The sequence below is a fragment of the Hevea brasiliensis genome, chromosome 2 (genome assembly GCF_030052815.1).
Source record: "Hevea brasiliensis isolate MT/VB/25A 57/8 chromosome 2, ASM3005281v1, whole genome shotgun sequence".
Classification (NCBI taxonomy): Eukaryota; Viridiplantae; Streptophyta; class Magnoliopsida; order Malpighiales; family Euphorbiaceae; genus Hevea; species Hevea brasiliensis.
This window is the reverse complement of record NC_079494.1, coordinates 121,261,475-121,280,318: the sequence shown is the minus strand read 5'-3', so window position 1 is coordinate 121,280,318 and position 18,844 is coordinate 121,261,475. Positions and strand designations below refer to the sequence as shown.

Below are 18,844 nucleotides of genomic sequence, written 5' to 3'. Positions count from 1 at the left end.
TCCATGTAGACTGAGGATAAGTCGAACAGCTCCAAAGTGAAGATGAGAAAACCCTTCTTGTCTCCATCTGGGGATAAGCTGAGGAAGGATTTCTAGGGTTACGTATTGTTCAGCAGATGAACTGATGACTACTCATAAATTTAGTTATTAATTTTTTTTTAAATTAATTTAAAAAAAGCACACTATATATTTAAAAGTTTATGTACTTTCAAAATTTTACAATAACTTTTTTAATAATAAATTTCATCTAAACAAATTGACACAATTGTATATGTGATAAATTGATAAAGAAATATGCATCTAATAGCATTAGTAATCAAATAATGTCTTTTTTACAGTTTTAAGCGTATTTGATTTGATTGAGTCTAATTATAAGATATTAACATTATATTTTAATTTTATATAATATTTTATTTTTTATTTTTTATATATTAAAAATTTTTCTTTCCAAATCCACCGATCGTAATGACTGTATTTTAAAATTTTTCCCATAACTGACAGGTTTTAGTAATCTTCTCTACTTTCATATGATCCAAATCAGCTCCATTGGATATATATATATATATATATATATATATATATATATATATATATATATATATATATTTTTAATTTTTAAATTAGCTCCTTTGGATGTTAACCGTGCATTTCTTGTCCTTGGTCACGTGATGCTAATTACTTGGATATTTGTAGTTTTTATTCTTAATTCAAGCTATACTGCAAGTTTGCCTTCAATTCTGACGGTGGAACAACTTTCTTCCCCCATTGAAGGGATTGAGAGTTAGATTTTTGGCAACGACCCGATTGGTTACAGGTATGGTTTATTTGCTGGAAATTACCTAACCATTGAATACAACATAGGCAAGTGTAGACTTGTTCCTTGCTACTCCACAGAGGATTGTGCTATGGCCCTGCAATGAGGATATAGAATATTATTTTATTTTTATTTAAAAAAAAAAAAGAATTACCTCGCATTTCCACTCAATAATTCAAGCGAATCGTCTACGAGGAACTTGAAATTAGGCCCAGCACCGCGTCTGGCCTGGCACAAAGTCCAGTACTCAAATTTACGATTATTTTGCGCGTGATTTCTTTCCATTGATTAATTTGACTAATACAAAAAGTTAATGAGAAAGATTAAAAATAAAAAAAATTAAATAATATACATAAATTTTAGTTTAATAGTATTAAAGTAGTTTTTAAAATTAAGACATTTTAAATTTAAATTTCAATCAAAATTAATTATATACAAAATATAATATATATTTTAAAATAAAAAATAAAACAATTATTTTTATTAAAAATAATAAAATTAAAGTGTGTTCTATCATTATTTACTTAAAGGAGAGTAGTACAACATGATCTAGAATCATCACACATTTCTAAGGATTTAACTCAAAATCTTTCAGAGTGAAAAAAGCGAATTCATATAGCCGACTCCAAATTTTTGAGATAAAGTCTGAGTTGAGTTGATTTGAGCGTTATATCATCATTTAATTTTATTACAAAATAAAATTATTTTACTACAAAAAAAACAATATTTTACAATTTATTTTATAAGATTAATTTGAGACTTTTTTAATAAAATAATTAATTATAAAAAATTATTAATTTAATAAAAAAATAAATTTTTTAATGTTAAAAAATAAATATAATATCTTTAAAAATTTAATAAATAAATCATATGTGATAATTTTTATTAAAAAAATTATAAGAACAAATTTAACATTTATATTATGTATTAGATTTTTTTTATAAAATATTATATATGTTTTTTATTCAAAGAAATTTCATTTTTTTCATTTAAATTAACTATTATAAAAAAAAGAATTACCTTATAAAAATCTTACGAGCTTAATTATAAATTTATATTAAGTTATTTTATTTTTCATAACAAAATAACTTTGCATCATATGAATGAAATAAAACCTTAAAATTAAATAGTAATTTTTTTCTTATTATTTTTGTCCCTATCTATCCCCTTCTCCTCAGAACCCAGATTCTATCGTCCTCTCTCAATAAATTTCAATTTAAAAATCATTAAAAAAAAAGAGAAAAAACCATAAAAACCAAAACCTTTCAAACGCACAAATCAATATTGCCTCAACGTCAAGCCATTTTCTTTAGGCATTGGCTTCCAGAATCCCCAATTGTCGTACCCAAGCTCATCTCTCTCTTTTTGTAATCATAAACATACTATTGATAATCCCCATCCCTCTTACCTGGAACATTTCATTTAATGCTTCAATCCTCCATCCCGGCAAGTGCGCTTTTACTATCACTTTTTGTTGGCCGAAACCTCATCGTTATCCAGGACTCAGGACTTCCCCTTAGGGTTTTCATAATCTGAACCCTCTTGTATCACCAATTTGGTCCCTCTTTCCTCACCTTTATTTTTTTTTTAATATTTTATTTTTTTTATATGCTTTGTAGATTTCATTCATTGCTTTTTTCTATTTGCTGGATACTTCTAAGTTTTTGGAAATTGAAGTGCCTTCCCTTAAATTTCTTTAGGTTTCTCAACTTGCTTTATTTGTTTCACCAAACCCAAATTTTTGGCGGAAATTACACTACTTGCCATTTGGCTGCTTAACGGATAATGTCATCTGGGGCTTGTTAATCTGAAAGTTTCCTTCTTTCGAAACTGATTCACCTTGGAATCAAAATCTGAGAAAACTAATCAACTAGTTTTTTTTTTTTTTTTTTTTTTGGGTTTTTGGCTTTCTGTTGTTGTAGTCTGCCTGTTTTTCTCTTTAGTTGCGTAAGTTGTCATAAGTTCTCTTACTTGTTTTAGGGTGGGAGTTGGTTTTTGGTATTGGTTATCGCATAGCGGGTAAGATAAGGGAAGGGGACTAGGATTGCATGGGCGAGCATGAGAGGCTATTGCCAAACGGCCTATTGCCTAACGAAGCGGCCTCTCTGATCCGAGTGCTTGACTCGGAGCGATGGTTAAAGGCCGAAGAGAGAACTGCAGAGCTCATTGTCTGCATTCAGCCCAACGAGCTCTCGGAAGAGCGCAGAAATGCTGTAGCGGATTATGTGCAGCGGCTTATCATGAAGTGCTTTCCCTGCCAGGTTTGTCCATGTTGTTGTCTAGTTTGTGTACTGATTTGGATCATGAGCCTGTAGATAATTACATAGAGATGCTGGTTTTTTGCATTTGGATAGTATGAACATAACTGAAGATTGTGTTGGTCCAATTGTCGGAAGTAAGGAGATATAAACATCTCATCTCTAAGGCAGGATTATTGTAGTGAGGAGGTCATATTTGTGGGTGGGATGTGCAAGTAATCAAATGTGCTTGGCAAATGGGCATTGATTGTAATCTGCAATGAGACCTTTCCCTGAATTATGAGGAGTTGCAGTTTTCAAGTTGAAGGCAATGAGGGACTTGGTGGTTTAGTATTGGCAATGTCCTCAAGGGTATATGCTAATGTTGTAAATTGGAAAGAAAAATAGACCTCAGATTGAGACCAAACATGTGAACAGTATTGATTATAACGTGGCAGTGACTTTAGTATTCTTATTTTTGGTGGTGATGTTGGACTGATGCTTTCAGTTTTCATCGTTGCAGAAGTGCATGTATCTTTACGCCGAAATTTACCCATGATTGTTGTTACCTACAGGTGTTCACTTTTGGGTCTGTACCTCTTAAGACTTATTTGCCTGATGGAGACATCGACTTAACAGCTTTCAGTAAGAATCAAAATATGAAAGATTCATGGGCTCATCAGGTTCATGAAATGCTGGAGAATGAGGAGAAGAATGAGAATGCTGAATTCCGTGTGAAAGAAGTTCAGTACATTCAGGCAGAGGTAGGTCCCTTTTGTTACTCATTACATTTTTGTTATTGTTAAAGGCTGTCTGGTCATCTCCCTTGCTTCACTATCCCTTTTTTATTTTTGTTTAATTTTTTAATTATTGCCAATGTTTTCAAAGGCAAGGCAGGTGCTTGACTTGGTGGTGTCCAGGTAAGTTGAGGTGCTGGCAAAGCACCTTGTTTAGGTCTTGGTGAGGCAACTTCATCTAGGTATTGCATAGTACCTGAGCTAAGGCATTAGATGCCCAAGCACTTGAGGTGCTTGGCTCATTCACTTGATCCTCTTTTTAATTTTTCTTTTCTCCCACTTATTACATTCCCTTCTAAATGATGGACTTGAGAGTCAAATATGGCAAAGCATGAGATCGCAATTATAAAATGCGAGAGGAATGAGTTATCCCTTTCCTTAGCTTCTATTAGGGCACATGTATCTCTTCTACGAGCATAAGTAGAAAAAAAGGAGACAAAGAATATTGGAGTAAAATAATTATTTTTTTTAATCAGTGCCTTGCTTTGCTTGAGCCGGCGCCTGTTTCATTGGGTGACAAAGGGTACCATTTTGATTTTGATACCTTCTAATCTTGAAGTTCATGGGGTGGCATTAGCCCATCTAAACGTTTTTGTCCAACTATTCTAATAGTGGACTTGTGATCAATGGAGTTGGTGAATGTTTCAAAGTCTTATGGTTGTATAACCATTCATGTGACATTGAGGCTTTTTATAGTTTTATACGTTATCCTCTAGAGAAGATAATTAAGTGATATTCACTCTGGTGATGAGATCCCAAACTTGAAGTTAACTTTAATGTGGAGGGAAGTGTAGATTGTGAAGCATATAGGTAAAAGTGTTCAAATTACTGATTATAAGAGAATTATATGAGGAAAAGTAATGGAACGTCAGAATGTGCAAGTGCATCAGCTTTTCCTTTGTGAGCCATCATCATATCTGAACTCTTTGAAAAATGCTTAGAGATGGCTCTGACAATCAATATATAAGATAAAACCTGATTCTCCTTCCAATGCAAGTTTTTCAGTTGATTAATTTTAGATATGATCTTATCCTGTGGTTTGCTGGAACATTCTGCTTGGATTGGATATGAATGAGTACGTTAAAGCTGAGGATTGCTTACCAAGGTTTTTTTGACAACTGCATTTTTTTATGCTCTTTTCTCCACATAGGTTAGTGGCAAAAAATTGCAAGTTGACTCTTCGGAGATTTATGTGTTGGATTGCCTTAATTTTCAGCATTTGGATGATACACATAGGGCTATGTGTATTCTTGTTAGTTTGATCACAGTGAGATGGAGATTAATCACCAAGTGGGCCCACCAATACCATTAGCAAAACTTCCTCACCATTCTGGGATGACATTTAGGCCGGTGCTATGAATGGCTCACAGAATTCCGGCTATAGCTTTTGATGCTTATCATATTACTGATCTAGAAAACTTTTGGCCCATTGTTTTTTTATTTACTTGGTTCTTGATGAGACATTGAGCATCTTTCTGGTTTGAGTATACATACAGGTGAAGATAATAAAATGTCTTGTGGAAAATATTGTGGTAGACATATCTTTTAATCAGCTTGGTGGGCTATGCACCCTTTGTTTCCTTGAGGAGGTTAGTAGCCTGTAATGGAAATCTGCCAGAATTTTTTCTCTGGGAAACTGCAAACTGTGATAAAATTTGTATCTTGTCTCTGATTACATTTTTTTTTTCTTCTGTAGGTTGATCATTTGATAAATCAAAATCATTTATTCAAGAAAAGTATTATATTGATAAAGGCATGGTGTTATTATGAGAGTCGTATTCTGGGTGCTCACCATGGATTGATTTCCACTTATGCTCTGGAAACCTTAGTTCTTTATATTTTTCATGTTTTCAACAATTCTTTTGCTGGACCGCTTGAGGTGGTTTTCTTACATTTCTCCTTTATCATGTTGCATTCCTCTGTTTATTTTCCTAATTTTCCCCCAATGCATCTAGGTTCTCTACCGTTTTCTTGAGTTCTTCAACAAGTTTGACTGGGACAACTTTTGTGTTAGCCTTTGGGGGCCTGTGCCCATCAGTTCACTTCCAGATGTAGCAGGTATATTTTATTGCTTAAGGCTCTTATATTAATGTTTCAATGAGTGTGTTATGCGTTTTTCAATTTACCAGTATCAAGTATTTTATTCACATGCTTTGCAGCGGAACCTCCTCGAAAGGATGGCGGAGAGTTATTGCTAAGCAAATTATTTCTTGAGGCCTGCAGTGCAGTATATGCTGTTTTCCCTGGCGGCCAAGAAAATCAAGGGCAACCTTTCATGTCCAAACACTTCAATGTTATCGATCCTTTGCGTATGAACAACAACCTTGGACGTAGTGTTAGTAAAGGTATTTAAGTAGAACTTTGGTAGTGTTATTTGCCTTATAACTTTTGACTTTCCTTTCTGATGCCTCTTCCATGAAAAATACCCTTTGTTTGTCTATCATAAGTTGCTGAAGTAGCTCGAGATTTTGGACTTGGGGTCTTCTCTTTTTCCTTTACTGTTGGCATTATAATGTCTTTTGAAATATTATTTGTAGTGATTCCTTTGTGATTTGGTTATCTTCCTTTGCAGTAGACTAGAATCCAAGTTCCAGTATCACTTTCATTGTCTACTTAATGTGATAGAAGAAAGCATAATTCATTTGGTGTGCTTCTTGATATGTGTTTTAGAGGACACTTGCAGATTAATGAGCTCTAAGAATGAGTGGTTATGATTAGAATCTGTTGCAAGTAGGTCATTTCTTAGCAGTTTCAAGCATGTAATTGCCTACTAAACTTTTATATATTGATATGCAATTTAACTTAAAATATCTTCTAATAATCTATAATATCAAATAATGAATGTAAACAAAACTGCATAGAAAAAAATAAATGGAATGCATCAAAATTTCAGGATAAGCATTCTCTCTGCTTTGCAGATCTGTTGCTTAGGACTCTTAGTTTTGGACAGCTGTTTGCTCTGATGCTTCCGCTATTTGTAGATTTTGTTAATTTCATCTCATTAGCAAATTATCTTCTTTTGTAGTTGGCCACTCTCCCTAGTTGCCTTCTAGCCAATGTTTAAAGCTGTCAGGCAAGACGAAGTGATGTTGGATGAATAATTATTTATATGTGGGATAACGATATCTCGAGTGTCTAAGCTTTTTGAGGTTTCCTATTTGTGTTTGCAGATTTCTTTGTACAATTGAGTACCTAAAATGGGGTAAATATGCAATGAAGTGCTTTTATACTTTTCTTGTGATTGGATGTCCAGGATAGATTAAATAATTAAAACAATATAAAAAGGACTTTTCACATCAATAGGCGCAACTATGTTAGTTGAAAAGAACCATATGCCCTTCATGTGACATTTTCTTGCATTCTCAATCTTGGAAGGAATTATTTGATAAAATCTTAGAAATCCATATTATTTAACCTCAAACAACCACGAAAAGTTAATTATTCCAAAAAAAATGTTGTTTAGAGTCAAAAGAGGAAGAGAGAACATAGCAAGAGCAAGAGGTTGAAGAGAGGTGGAGAGAAGGGGCGGGGTTGTTATGTGAGGAGCAAATGTTTATTTAATTATATATATACAAAATTTTGTGTAATTTTGATCCATTATGGCACTTGGTGGTCACCATAAAAGTCTAGAGGCTCTTGATTGCAAAACTTTTCTCCATTCAGGCATTCAATTGCACAAGAAGTTCAGTTTTTAAAATTCAAAATTCTAAAAAGTTTAGGTAATTGAAATGCCATTCTCTCTTTATATCTAAGATTTAATGCACGTCTCTTTTCGATGTTTTGCATGAGAGGCTAGTTGGCCATTCCAGCTGATTTAGTTAGGTTGTTTATTTTAGCAGAGGATTTTAAAGAGACCTTGTGTAATTGATATCTTTTGTTGGCATCTAGAAATGAGATGCTGTCATGTTCCATAATTCACTTTGTGAAGTCCTCTATGCGCATATATGTGATAGCAAACACATTGCAATTGGGATAATAAATTTGAAAGTAATCAGGATTTTGGTGGTAGTTGCATGATTAAGAAGATAATATACGGTCATATGGTGGTCATAAAATATGAGGTTACTAAATGCTTTCTGAAACAAAGAAAAAAAAAAATTTGTGTGGAACATTATACTCTATGCATGCAAGAGCACTTGTTTCCTGGGGCATAGCTGCATGGTATATGTGATTGGAGTTTAAATTTTCTTGTCAATATCTAATTCCTTTTGTGAATGTTTAGTGCTTTTAGTATCCTCTTACCCTTTTTTTTTTATTTTGAAACTTTTACTAATGTTTTTGTATTGTTATTAACTTTTTGCTATGTATATAATGCATTTCTTTCCAGGGAATTTCTTTAGGATACGTAGTGCATTTGCATTTGGGGCTAAAAAGCTGGCGAGGTTACTTGATTGCCCAAAGGAGGACATTTTTTTTGAAGTAAATCAATTCTTTATGAACACCTGGGATAGACATGGTAGTGGCCAGCGTCCCGATGCACCAATAAATGATTTGTGGCGCTTGAGATTGTCAACTCCTGAACTTTCACATGGGTCTGATAATCTCAGGTACAATTCAAATAGCAGAACTTCTGGTTGTGAAGCTCAAGTTGATGTGGCGCATGGTTCACTTAGTGTTCCCTCTCAACATGGTTATTATCCCTTGGAAAGCTCATCCAGAAGTAGTGAAGTTTCTGTATTTTCTTGTAGTCATAGCCAAGAGACTTCTATTAATCCAAATAACACAAACAACTCTGATCAAGCTAGGAGGGAAAGTAGTTTTAATCAGGGCTTGCATGCTGAGAGACACCAGAAAAGTTCTAAACCGAATAACTTGGTCAGTGACCTTCAGGGAAGGTATCTTTTTGCAAGAACACGCTCTAGTCCTGAGCTTACTGAGACATATAGTGAAGTTTCTTTCCATGGGAGGCATAACAGAGCTCAAGAAGCTGGAAAAGGCCAGAGCTCTTCTGTAAGGTTAGATAACAGCAGGAGGAAAAACCTGGAATCAGATAATTTGGGAAGTCATGGAATTAGATCTTCAAATGATGATCCTTCATCCACTGGACAGACCTCATCTGGTGAAAGACTTGATGTTGCTGGTGATTCTAACAATGCCTCAAATAGTTACCATGTAGATTCAGTCCAATGTGCTACTGGTGAAGAATTTGCTTCTGTCATTGGGGCACAGGGGATGCATCAGGAGGAGCAAGATTTTGTTAACATGATGGCATCTTCCACAGGTCTTGGTTTGAATGGACAGGTTCATCTTCCACTGAATTTGGCTTCAAGTCACATACCTCTTCCAGTCTCATCTTCTGTTCTTGCTTCAATGGGATATCTTCAGAGAAACTTGGGTGGAATGGTACATGCTAATATTCCCATGATGGATAATCCTTGGGGCACAAATATGCAATTTCCTCAAGGCTTGGTTTCTTCGCCATTAAATCATTATTTTCATGGCTTAGGATTGAACTCAAGTACAGAAGATTCAGTTGAACCTGTAAATGAGAATTTTAGTTCGATGGAAATGAACCTCAGTGAGGCTAATCACAATTTCTGGGATGAGCCAGAAAGGGGCTCTGCCTGTATTGACAATGGAGGCTTTGAAATACATCAATCAGATGACAAGCAGCATTCCACTTCAGCTAGCTATAACTTTGTTCCTTCATGCCGATTAAGTGGCTCTGTTAGCTCTTTGAGAGTTCAACAGAACTTAACCGAAGAAGCCCAAGGGTCAATGAAGGAAGATCTCATTGATACTTCACCATATCAAGAGAACAGGGGTGCTGAAGTTTACTTCGATGACAGAATGGCAGGTTCAAGATCCTTTCCTGCTGTGAATACTAGTTCCCTGAGAAGTAAAACCTCTTCTGAGAGTTCATGGGAAGGATCACCTGCAAAGGCATCAAAGCCAACAAGGGAAAAGAGAAATAGGAAAACAGCTTCTTCAGTAGTGCCATCTGCTTTTTTTGGGAAAGGTAAGAATGTGTCTGAACATTCATCCAATCAGGCAGATGATGAAAGCCAAGACCGGAATCAGCTGTCCACAATGTGCCTTGAAATGACTGAAAAAAGCATAGTACCTCCATCTGCTGCTGCTACTGTGCATGATCCAAGGCATCAAATTCCTGGATTTGAAACAGCACAGACAAGTGGATCTGAGTCATTTATACCTATTGCTCCGATGCTTTTAGGTCCTGGTTCAAGGCAAAGAACTACAGATAATTCAGGGGTTGTTCCCTTTGCATTTTATCCTACAGGGCCACCTGTTCCTTTTGTTACAGTGCTTCCAGTGTACAACTTTCCTACTGAGACAGGAACTTCTGGTGCATCAACAAGCCAATTTAGTGTTGAGGAGGTTGTAGATAACAGTGATTCTGGTCAGAATTTTGATTCATCTGAGCGACTTGATCAATCTGAGGTGTTAAGCACTTCTAACTCTATGAGAAGGCCTGTTTTTGGAGAGCCATTGGAGCATAAATCTGACATTCTTAACAGTGATTTTGCTAGCCACTGGCAAAACTTGCAATATGGACGGTTTTGCCAAAACTCACGGGATCCCACACCTTTGGTTTATCCTTCACCTCTGATGATGCCACCTGTATATTTACAAGGTCGTATTCCATGGGATGTGCCCGGGAGACCTCTTTCAACCAACATGAATCTTTTCACGCAGCTTATGAGTTATGGGCCACGTCTTGTTCCTGTTGCTGCTCTTCAGTCTGTTTCTAATAGACCTGCTGGTGTTTACCAGCATTATGTTGATGAAATGCCAAGATATCGTAGTGGGACTGGGACCTACCTGCCAAATCCTGTAAGATAGTTCTCAAGACCAATCTTTTACTTTGTGTTTTCTTGGTTTCATTTCTGCACACTTAGATATATCAGTTATATTTTGTCTGAGAAAGAATATATCATTCACTCATGCGTGCATTACTGTCTTAGTGTCTCATTAGTTTATTAAACTAAGTGTCTGCTCTTTTTCTCTTTTCTTATGTATTAAAGAATTGGGGATTTTTATCAATTTACCATTTTCATTTACTGACCTTAAATTTACTCTGAATCTTTTCTGATGAAGTTTCAGGTATTGATATTGCTGATTTTTGTAGATTTTTTTCTCAATTTATTTTGATTTATTTTAGAAGGTATCTGTTCGGGACCGTCATTCTACAAATAACAGAAGGGGAAATTACAGTTATGATAGAAGTTCCTATCATGGTGAGAGGGACGGGAACTGTAATGTTAATTCAAAGCCTCGAGCTTCTGGGCGCAGCCAAAGTCGCAGCCAAGCTGAGAAGTCAAGCTCAAGGTTGGATCGGTTGGTGTCAAATGAGAGCCGAACTGATAGGACATGGGGCTCTCATAGGCATGATACATTCCCTCCATACCAGTCTCAGAATGGTCCAATCCGTTCAAACTCTTCACAGAGTGGTTCTGCCAATTTGGCATATGGCATGTATCCACTACAGTCCATGAATCCTGGAGTTTCAACAAATGGACCTACATTTCCACCTGTTGTCATGCTATATCCTTATGATCATAGTGCTGGATTTGGATCTCCTGCAGAACAGCTTGAGTTTGGATCTCTTGGGCCAGTGGGTTTCTCAGGTGTAAATGAGGTATCATATTTAAATGAGGGAAGTCAATCGAGTGGGGCATTTGAGGACCAAAGGTTTCATGGCAGCTCTGCCCAGCGGTCTTCACCAGATCAGCCTTCTTCACCTCATCTTCCGAGGTAGTCATCATTCTGTTAAGTACAAGGTTTCTGAATTGCAGTGGGCCAGCCAAGTTGTTTGTGGATAAGTGGCAGAGTTTTAGAATCGTACTACTAAGAGGTAGTTCTACAACAACAATCTATTTCTGCCTTTAAGACTATAAAACATTCAGTTAGATTGCAAAATACTATTCAGTGATGACATGATACTAGGAACTCCGGTTACATCATATATATTAGTACCATATATGATGGGGCTGTGATTTTTTAGAATGTTTATGCTGCAAACTCACTTTATTAATTGCCTATCATTTCAGTGGAATTGTTTTATGTTGATTTTGATTTATTATCTTAACAGGGGCATTTGATTTTATTGCCAGATCAGTGGCCCAAAGAAATTATCAGTTGAAGGATGAGGATTTCCTACCTCTGATATTTCTGAACCAAAAAGGAAATGATGATGGGAGAAACTATGATGAGATACCCTCCAGTTACCAGGCCTTCATGATCTCACCTCATTCATAAAAAGGGATAACTCGAAGGAATCATCTGATAGTCTCATGGGAAGGTCACCCATTCTTGCTAGCTCATACTTGTTTGTACACTAATCGATCATTTTCTAACCTGCCCTTGTTGCATGGATGTATCAGATCAGCGGTAAGGGAAGAAGCAGGACTCGGTGATTAGGTATTAATTGTAGGACACAAACATGTTGTAACCCCACTGACGTAGAAGCTCGTAGGTTTAGAATCTATAATTTTACAATGTTATACGTTTATTTTCTCGGGATTTTGTTCCAAGCGGTGGGTGTATTAGGGATTTTGATGCACAAGCTTGGTGTGAGCATCTCTTATGAACTGATGCTTAAGATCGAAATTGTAGCAATACCCCGGCCGATGATAGTTGAAAAAGATTACTCCTCTTTCATAGCTGGAAAAAAAGGGCGACCTAGTGCTCTTTTTATTAGCTGCTTAATTATAGGCTTATGGTGATATTACTGTAACACTGATCGTTGATAATTCTTACCACTAACGAATGTGTATCTCCTCTCTCCTTTATAGGCCCCTGTTTTAGAAGCTAATGTTAGCTCGACAAAATACGAGGCCTTCAAATAATTGGTAAGTTGGTAACCATTGTAACACTTGCATCATGACTATGTCGATTAATGAAGTTTAACGTTTTATGCTTGGAACTAACCTTGTGAGATTTTGTTTGGCTATTTACAAATTATGTTTAACACTAAATACATGTTACACTCGTCACCAAATTCACGAATACATTAAATTAAAAAAGAAAGATCTTACAATTGTCAAATGGATGTAAAAAGATCCTCTACCTAGATTTTTGAAGTGCTTTAACATGACCTCAATGAATTCAGTTTTGTTTAGTTGCCAAAACTATTTTGAGCGCAAACCAGGGATATTCCTGAGGCCCATCTTGCCAAGGACGAGCTTGGGGATAGCAGGAGGGTTATCAAGTCCCATACTTCGACTAAACTCGTTAGCGAGCTCCACAAGCCTATACTTGTCCTTACCCACCAGCTTACTGGAATTGTAATAACCTAACCAGGCCTGGTATGCTGTTTCTTTATTCTTCATCTCAACATGGGACATGGCCCTTTCTACCTGTTCAATAATTTTGAAATGCCAGGATATCAGAAATTGTTGATGGAAAAACAAATATTACAAGAACTCCGTAGTTTTAATGCAACTAACTAGCTGCAAGTTTCATTGTGAAAACAAGAGAAAGCCCCGAGAAGTTACCTTTGTCTCTGTGTCTGGGTCCACCAGAGGGACTGAACCTTTTGTTATTGGCAAATCCTTGATAGTAGACAAGAATGATTCCTCCCAAGGTGCCAGTAACAATATGCCTTGCCCTTCTTTACCTTTACGACCAGTTCTACCAAGTCGATGTATGTACTGTTCTCTATCAGCTGGCAAGCCCACCTGTGCATACAACATTTTTTTTCTTTTCTTTATTAAAACAAGTGAAAAGTATAGTATTCTTCAAATTTTTGAGAGATGGAATAAAAAATGTATTAAAAAAAGGTTAAAATAAATATAATCCAGATGAGATCAATGTGCAATGTACTCCGAGTCCTCAAACTTCATGACTTGTGAATTAAATGCCCGTATTTCTTAAAAAAAATGCATATTTCAAGAGCACAAGGCCATTATCCAAATTGTGAATGCCTAAAATGAAAACAATATACCTGTATGACAAGGGTAACATCAGGATAATCAACTCCACGTGCAGATACATCAGAAGTCACAAGAATAAGGCCCTTGGATTTCCGGAATTCATCAGAAACCCTGGTCCTGTAGCTCTGTGGCTTTCTGGAATGGATCTCTCTAACATTCAACTTCAGTTCACCAAGAAGGTCAGCAACCATTCTTGTGACCATTGCAGTTGTACAAAATACAAGAACCTGCAGAAACCAAGCACCAAATAACATGTACTACAAGGTTGCAATAAGGTTGGCAAACAAACAAAGCATTTTCTTTTCTGTGACACTTCATGAAATTTTAAAACTATAGATTCTGTGGCCCAAATAAATACAACAATCTCAACAAAAATAGGCACCGTTTATCGACATACCTTATAATCAATGTTATCTGCAATATGATCCTTCAAAAGAACATATAATATGGGAAAATGCTTGTCTAATGGAGCAACTAGATGCATCTGTCTGACCTGAAATGATCCAATAAATTAAGATTGCAACATAAATAACCAGAAGTAGATAACAAATTTCATAAAAGAAACCTACCTGTGAATGTGTCTCCTCAGTTCCTGCTTGAACTGTATTTACGAATTCATGATCTCTTCTCAAAGCAATGTGACAGATTTGACGAACCTTCAAATTGTGGCAGAAAATACAAGCAATTGTCATCAAAGACTTGTGGCAGAAAACTATTTCATAACTTTTAAAGTTCTCAGTACATGTTAAGACACATCAAAAGTTTAAAAGAAACCTCTTCGGGAATTGTGGCTGAAAACAAAAGTGTTTGACGTTGCTTTGGAACAGCAGAGATTATTTTCTCAATGTCTTTACGAAATCCCATGTCTAGCAAATGATCAGCTTCGTCAAGTACAAGGACTTTCACACCCATCAGCCTTGTTGCAAATCCAGCAGTATTCTCAATGTGGTCTCTGAGTCTCCCAGGTGTAGCAACAAGAATCTGTGAAATTTAAATGTGAGAAGTATAATGATGTCCAACCTTAGACAAAATTTATTTCTTGCGTCTTTAAGTTGACATTAATATTTTATTCAGCACATGCTACGGGCAATAAATCACAATCTAACTGGATGGTAGTCTTAGATTTGAATTAATATATTAACAAAGATGAAATTAAATTCAAATTACTAGCTCATATTGTTCTAGGAGAAGCTCTATGCTTTGCTACCACCAGACAACATTTCAAATAGTTAAGAGAAGTTATTGGTTTGATACTTGGCCTGGCAAAGTATCATAAGGAGTCTATATAAATCTTCACAATAATTAACTCACCTGGCAAGGGTTTGCTTGCATTTGTTTCTGTTCAAGGGCAAGCCTTGTGCCTCCCATAACAACTTGAACACCAATAGAAGAGTGATACTTCAATAAGGTCTTTGCTTCTGCAGCAGCTTGATTTGCAAGTTCTCGAGTTGGGCATATAACAAGCACAAGAATTGGGGGTCGTTTTTGATCGCGACCAACAGGAGGAGATTTTACAACAACCTCAATTGCTGGAAGCTGATTAGAGAGAGAATTGGTTAAAGCTCATAAAATTTCATATGATTTCAAGTGTCCATATTTAAATCAAATAAGTAAGATAGCCCATATTTACTATTGGGGTTTGGAAGATGGGGGACTCCCTAAGCAGTTGCCTATAAATTAAAAAAAAAATCCACTATAAATTAAAGAAAAAAATGCCATATATCTAATAGTCCAAGAGCACTTCACCATCTAAATTGTAGCCAAATTCCTAAGATGACCTATTTTTAATCTTCAGGAAAGTAAACTCCTTCTATGGAAAGCGACAAGATAAAATACTTATAAAAGAAAACGAAAATGCATATCTATTACCCCAATTCATGTGCTTCAGTTCTTCCTATTACCTGTGATATATAAATATGTTGCTATAGATAATAGCTATGAACACTTCTGCATCTTGAAAATTTACAAACTTCATGTCTTAAGAAGAAAGTCTAACAATTTTGTATTAAAAGTGCATTTATGATCATTCAAGAAAACTACAAAGACTTATCAGTCATTGATTGTACAGTGCTAACCAATGGTCTTCCACTGGTTAGCACTAATGCATGATCAAAATAAGATATCTTACCAAAAATGCCACAGTTTTTCCAGTGCCTGTCTTAGCCTTAGCAAGTACATCCTTGCCTGGAATCAAAATCAATGTTTGTATTATCATCTTATGGACAAGTAAGTTAATCACAACAGAGAATAGCAACGCAAATGAGGACACAAGATGAGAATCAGTTCCAATGATTGTAAAATCGGGATTGCACTGTTGAAAAGGCATTTTAACATATTAGCCGTAATAGAAAGGGACGAAATGGAGAAAAAAAGATCACTACAGATGACCCAACTAATTTGGATTGAGGTTGGTTTCAAAACTATTCATAGGATAGGGCATTTCACTCTTTAACAACACTGCTAAATTCGATATGATGCACCAAATAATATAGAACTAAAGAAAATGAAACCTCATATTGATTTTGTGAATTTTCTGGGAGAATATATCCAACTTACAAGTGGGCAACGAAAAGATCCAGAAACTAAGTTCTTCTCACAGCATGCAGATAACATAACAAAACAATACTACAATCTAGCAGGTGCGGTACATTCATAACTTAAGAAGAAAATCACCTAGGATTCAAACACTAAACCCCATCTCTTATCTGAACAAATCAATGAGGACAAATAAACAAGAACCAGACCATAGATGAAAGAATTAAACCTTTTAGTATATCTGGAAGAGTGGCCTCCTGAACTACAGTCATTTTCTCATATCCTGCATCCTTGATTCCTTTTAATGATAAAGGAGAGATCGAGCATTGATCAAATCTGCAGGCATTCTAGAGAACTAAATACTTTGAGCAATAATAAGTGTGAAAAATAAAAGAAGCCAAATTGAATTAGTCATTTTAGTTATCAATGCATTTGAGGATTCATTAATTGTAAATTGAATTAGTCATGTCAGTTATCCATAAGCAAAAGATTTACATGATGAAATTTCTTTGAAATACCTAGACTCGCTCAGATAAGAATCAAAGTTTTCAGCTGAGGAGGGCCCATTGTCCTCCTTTCCAAATGAAAATGATGCATTTTTCTTTAACATCACATTGTCATGAACATCTTCATTTGTATCATCACTCCCCTCCTCATCAACCAAATCGTTGAGATGCCCCATTAACTCCTTACTCTCATACTTTTTGTCATCAATATAGTCCTCATCTTCCAAATTATCAACAAAATCACTTTTTTGTCTTAATCCCTTCCCATCTCTCCTAAACACTGAATCCATCTCTGTCACTACTCTCCTTCCATTCATTAAATCTCTATTCCCAACTTTCTTTCTCGGCGAGTTAAATTTGTCTTCATCACCATCCACAAATCCAATATTAGCTATCCATGAATTCCTCGAAAATGAATCAGTATGACCACGAGCTCTCCTACTGCTTGATTCGCCATTCTCATCTGATATAACCTCTCTCCTTCTCTTCATTGAAAAGCTCTCTCTATCTCTTTCACTTCCTATACTCCTACCTCTGTCCTCTCTATCTCTTTCCCTTCCTCTACTCCTACCTCTGTCCTCTCTATCTCTTTCCCTTCCTCTACTACTACCTCCGTTCCAATTCCTATCCCTATCTGTGCCACTCTTACCTCTATTACGAGCTATACCATAATCTGACTCGTCTTCGCTAGCGAGTTGTTCACGACGGAAAGAACTGGTTCTCAAATCATTGACCCAGTCACTGAGTTCGGCTTCATCTTCAATCAAACTCTTTGGAGCTCTCACATTTCCTCTTTCATGACCACTATGGCTGAATTCTGATCTGTATCTAAATGGCCGAGTGGAGAATCGACGAAATCCAAGCTGTGAATAGGAATGAGAGCCAAAACCGAGATATCTAAGTCTATAAGGGAATATCCGAGACAAAACAGGGATGGAAGATTTCATGGGTGGGTGCCCCGCGACTGGAAAATATGAATTGACAAAGTGGAGTTGTGGAAAGAGCTTAACGATCATAGTATGTCTATAATTCCTGAAAGCCGAAGAATTCCCGTTTAGAGGAGACAGGGGAATTAGGGTTTGAGGCCTTTGTGTTTGCGATGGCTTTAAGGGCACTGCTGTGGTAACCTAGTTTAAACGCACCGTTTTACCCCATGATAAAAATATAAATATTAAATAATACATAAATATTTCAGTGCAGACGAGATTAGAACGCACAGACTACACACCATTGGTGTGTTAAATGTCCGTTTCTATATGAATATACAATTATTATGCTCGGTAATTCTAGAATCAAAATTAAATCATATTGAAATTAATTAAATTTAAAATTAATTAGAATCATTTTAAATTAATTATATTTAGATTGAATTGATTTTAATAAATTTAATTTTATTCTATGATAAAAAAAATTAGATTTTCTATTATTAAATAAAATTAATGAATAAATTTAATTAAATTAAATGAACTAAATTAAATGAAATTAAAATCAATTTAAAATTAAAATTAATATTAAATTGAGAAAAATATTTTGATTCAATTCTAAATCTCAACTATAATGATTAAAATCTACCATTTAAACTGAATTTTAATTGGATAAATAAATAAATGCACTATGCTAAATGAAACTTAATCATACTACTTTACTATACGTATTAATAAGAATCTATGGATGCCTTCACAAATGATGATAATATTTTTTCAATTACAATGTTTAATTAGTCTGATAAGAATAACAATTTCAGTCAGCTACCCTAAAAATAACAATTTTTGCCGAGTGTCCGACATGAATATTTTAATATAGCGACAGAAGTCCGCTTCAAAGAAGGAAATCCGTATCATGACCTCCAGCATGCATGGAAACAAAGCTAAAAAAAATGAAAAAAAAATTATATTTTAATATTTTAGTTAAAAGTACCATCTGAACTGAGCCAACTGATGACTGAAATTTTTGGTACGTTCTTGGAGGACATCAGGAGTAATAGTAGGAGACAACGAATTGGAGCCCAAAAAAAGCAAAAGGTTGGACCAAACCTAGAATGAAATGGCGTGTCGCCCTC

General features: G+C 35.5%; 2 protein-coding genes across 6 annotated transcripts; one reads left to right on the top strand and one right to left on the bottom strand.

The window, feature by feature from the left end:
- Positions 1 to 1,973: 1,973 nt before the first annotated feature.
- On the top strand, positions 1,974 to 12,735 carry LOC110652939 (uncharacterized). 5 transcript variants are annotated; one of them, XM_021808766.2, is made up of 9 exons: positions 1,981 to 3,075; positions 3,627 to 3,815; positions 5,345 to 5,437; positions 5,545 to 5,727; positions 5,804 to 5,906; positions 6,008 to 6,193; positions 8,176 to 10,643; positions 10,975 to 11,664; positions 11,902 to 12,735. In XM_021808766.2, the coding sequence occupies exons 1-8, from the start codon at positions 2,863 to 2,865 to the stop codon at positions 11,566 to 11,568; spliced, it is 4,029 nt and encodes a 1,342-aa protein (XP_021664458.2). In that variant the 5' UTR covers positions 1,981 to 2,862; the 3' UTR covers positions 11,569 to 11,664; positions 11,902 to 12,735. The 5 variants fall into 5 exon arrangements, with proteins under 5 accessions (XP_057997249.1, XP_057997250.1, XP_021664458.2 ...); XM_021808657.2 differs by having other exon boundaries at positions 1,983 to 3,075; positions 10,972 to 11,664; positions 11,924 to 12,735; XM_021808594.2 differs by having other exon boundaries at positions 1,983 to 3,075; positions 10,972 to 11,664.
- A 64-nt stretch (positions 12,736 to 12,799) lies between these two features.
- LOC110653259 (DEAD-box ATP-dependent RNA helicase 31) lies at positions 12,800 to 17,880 on the bottom strand. Its single transcript, XM_021808842.2, has 10 exons — positions 16,798 to 17,880; positions 16,509 to 16,615; positions 15,873 to 15,928; positions 15,056 to 15,280; positions 14,519 to 14,725; positions 14,314 to 14,400; positions 14,142 to 14,237; positions 13,756 to 13,971; positions 13,307 to 13,489; positions 12,800 to 13,168 (listed from the first exon to the last, which is right to left on the bottom strand). The coding sequence occupies exons 1-10, from the start codon at positions 17,799 to 17,801 to the stop codon at positions 12,941 to 12,943; spliced, it is 2,409 nt and encodes an 802-aa protein (XP_021664534.1). The 5' UTR covers positions 17,802 to 17,880; the 3' UTR covers positions 12,800 to 12,940.
- Positions 17,881 to 18,844: the final 964 nt, after the last annotated feature.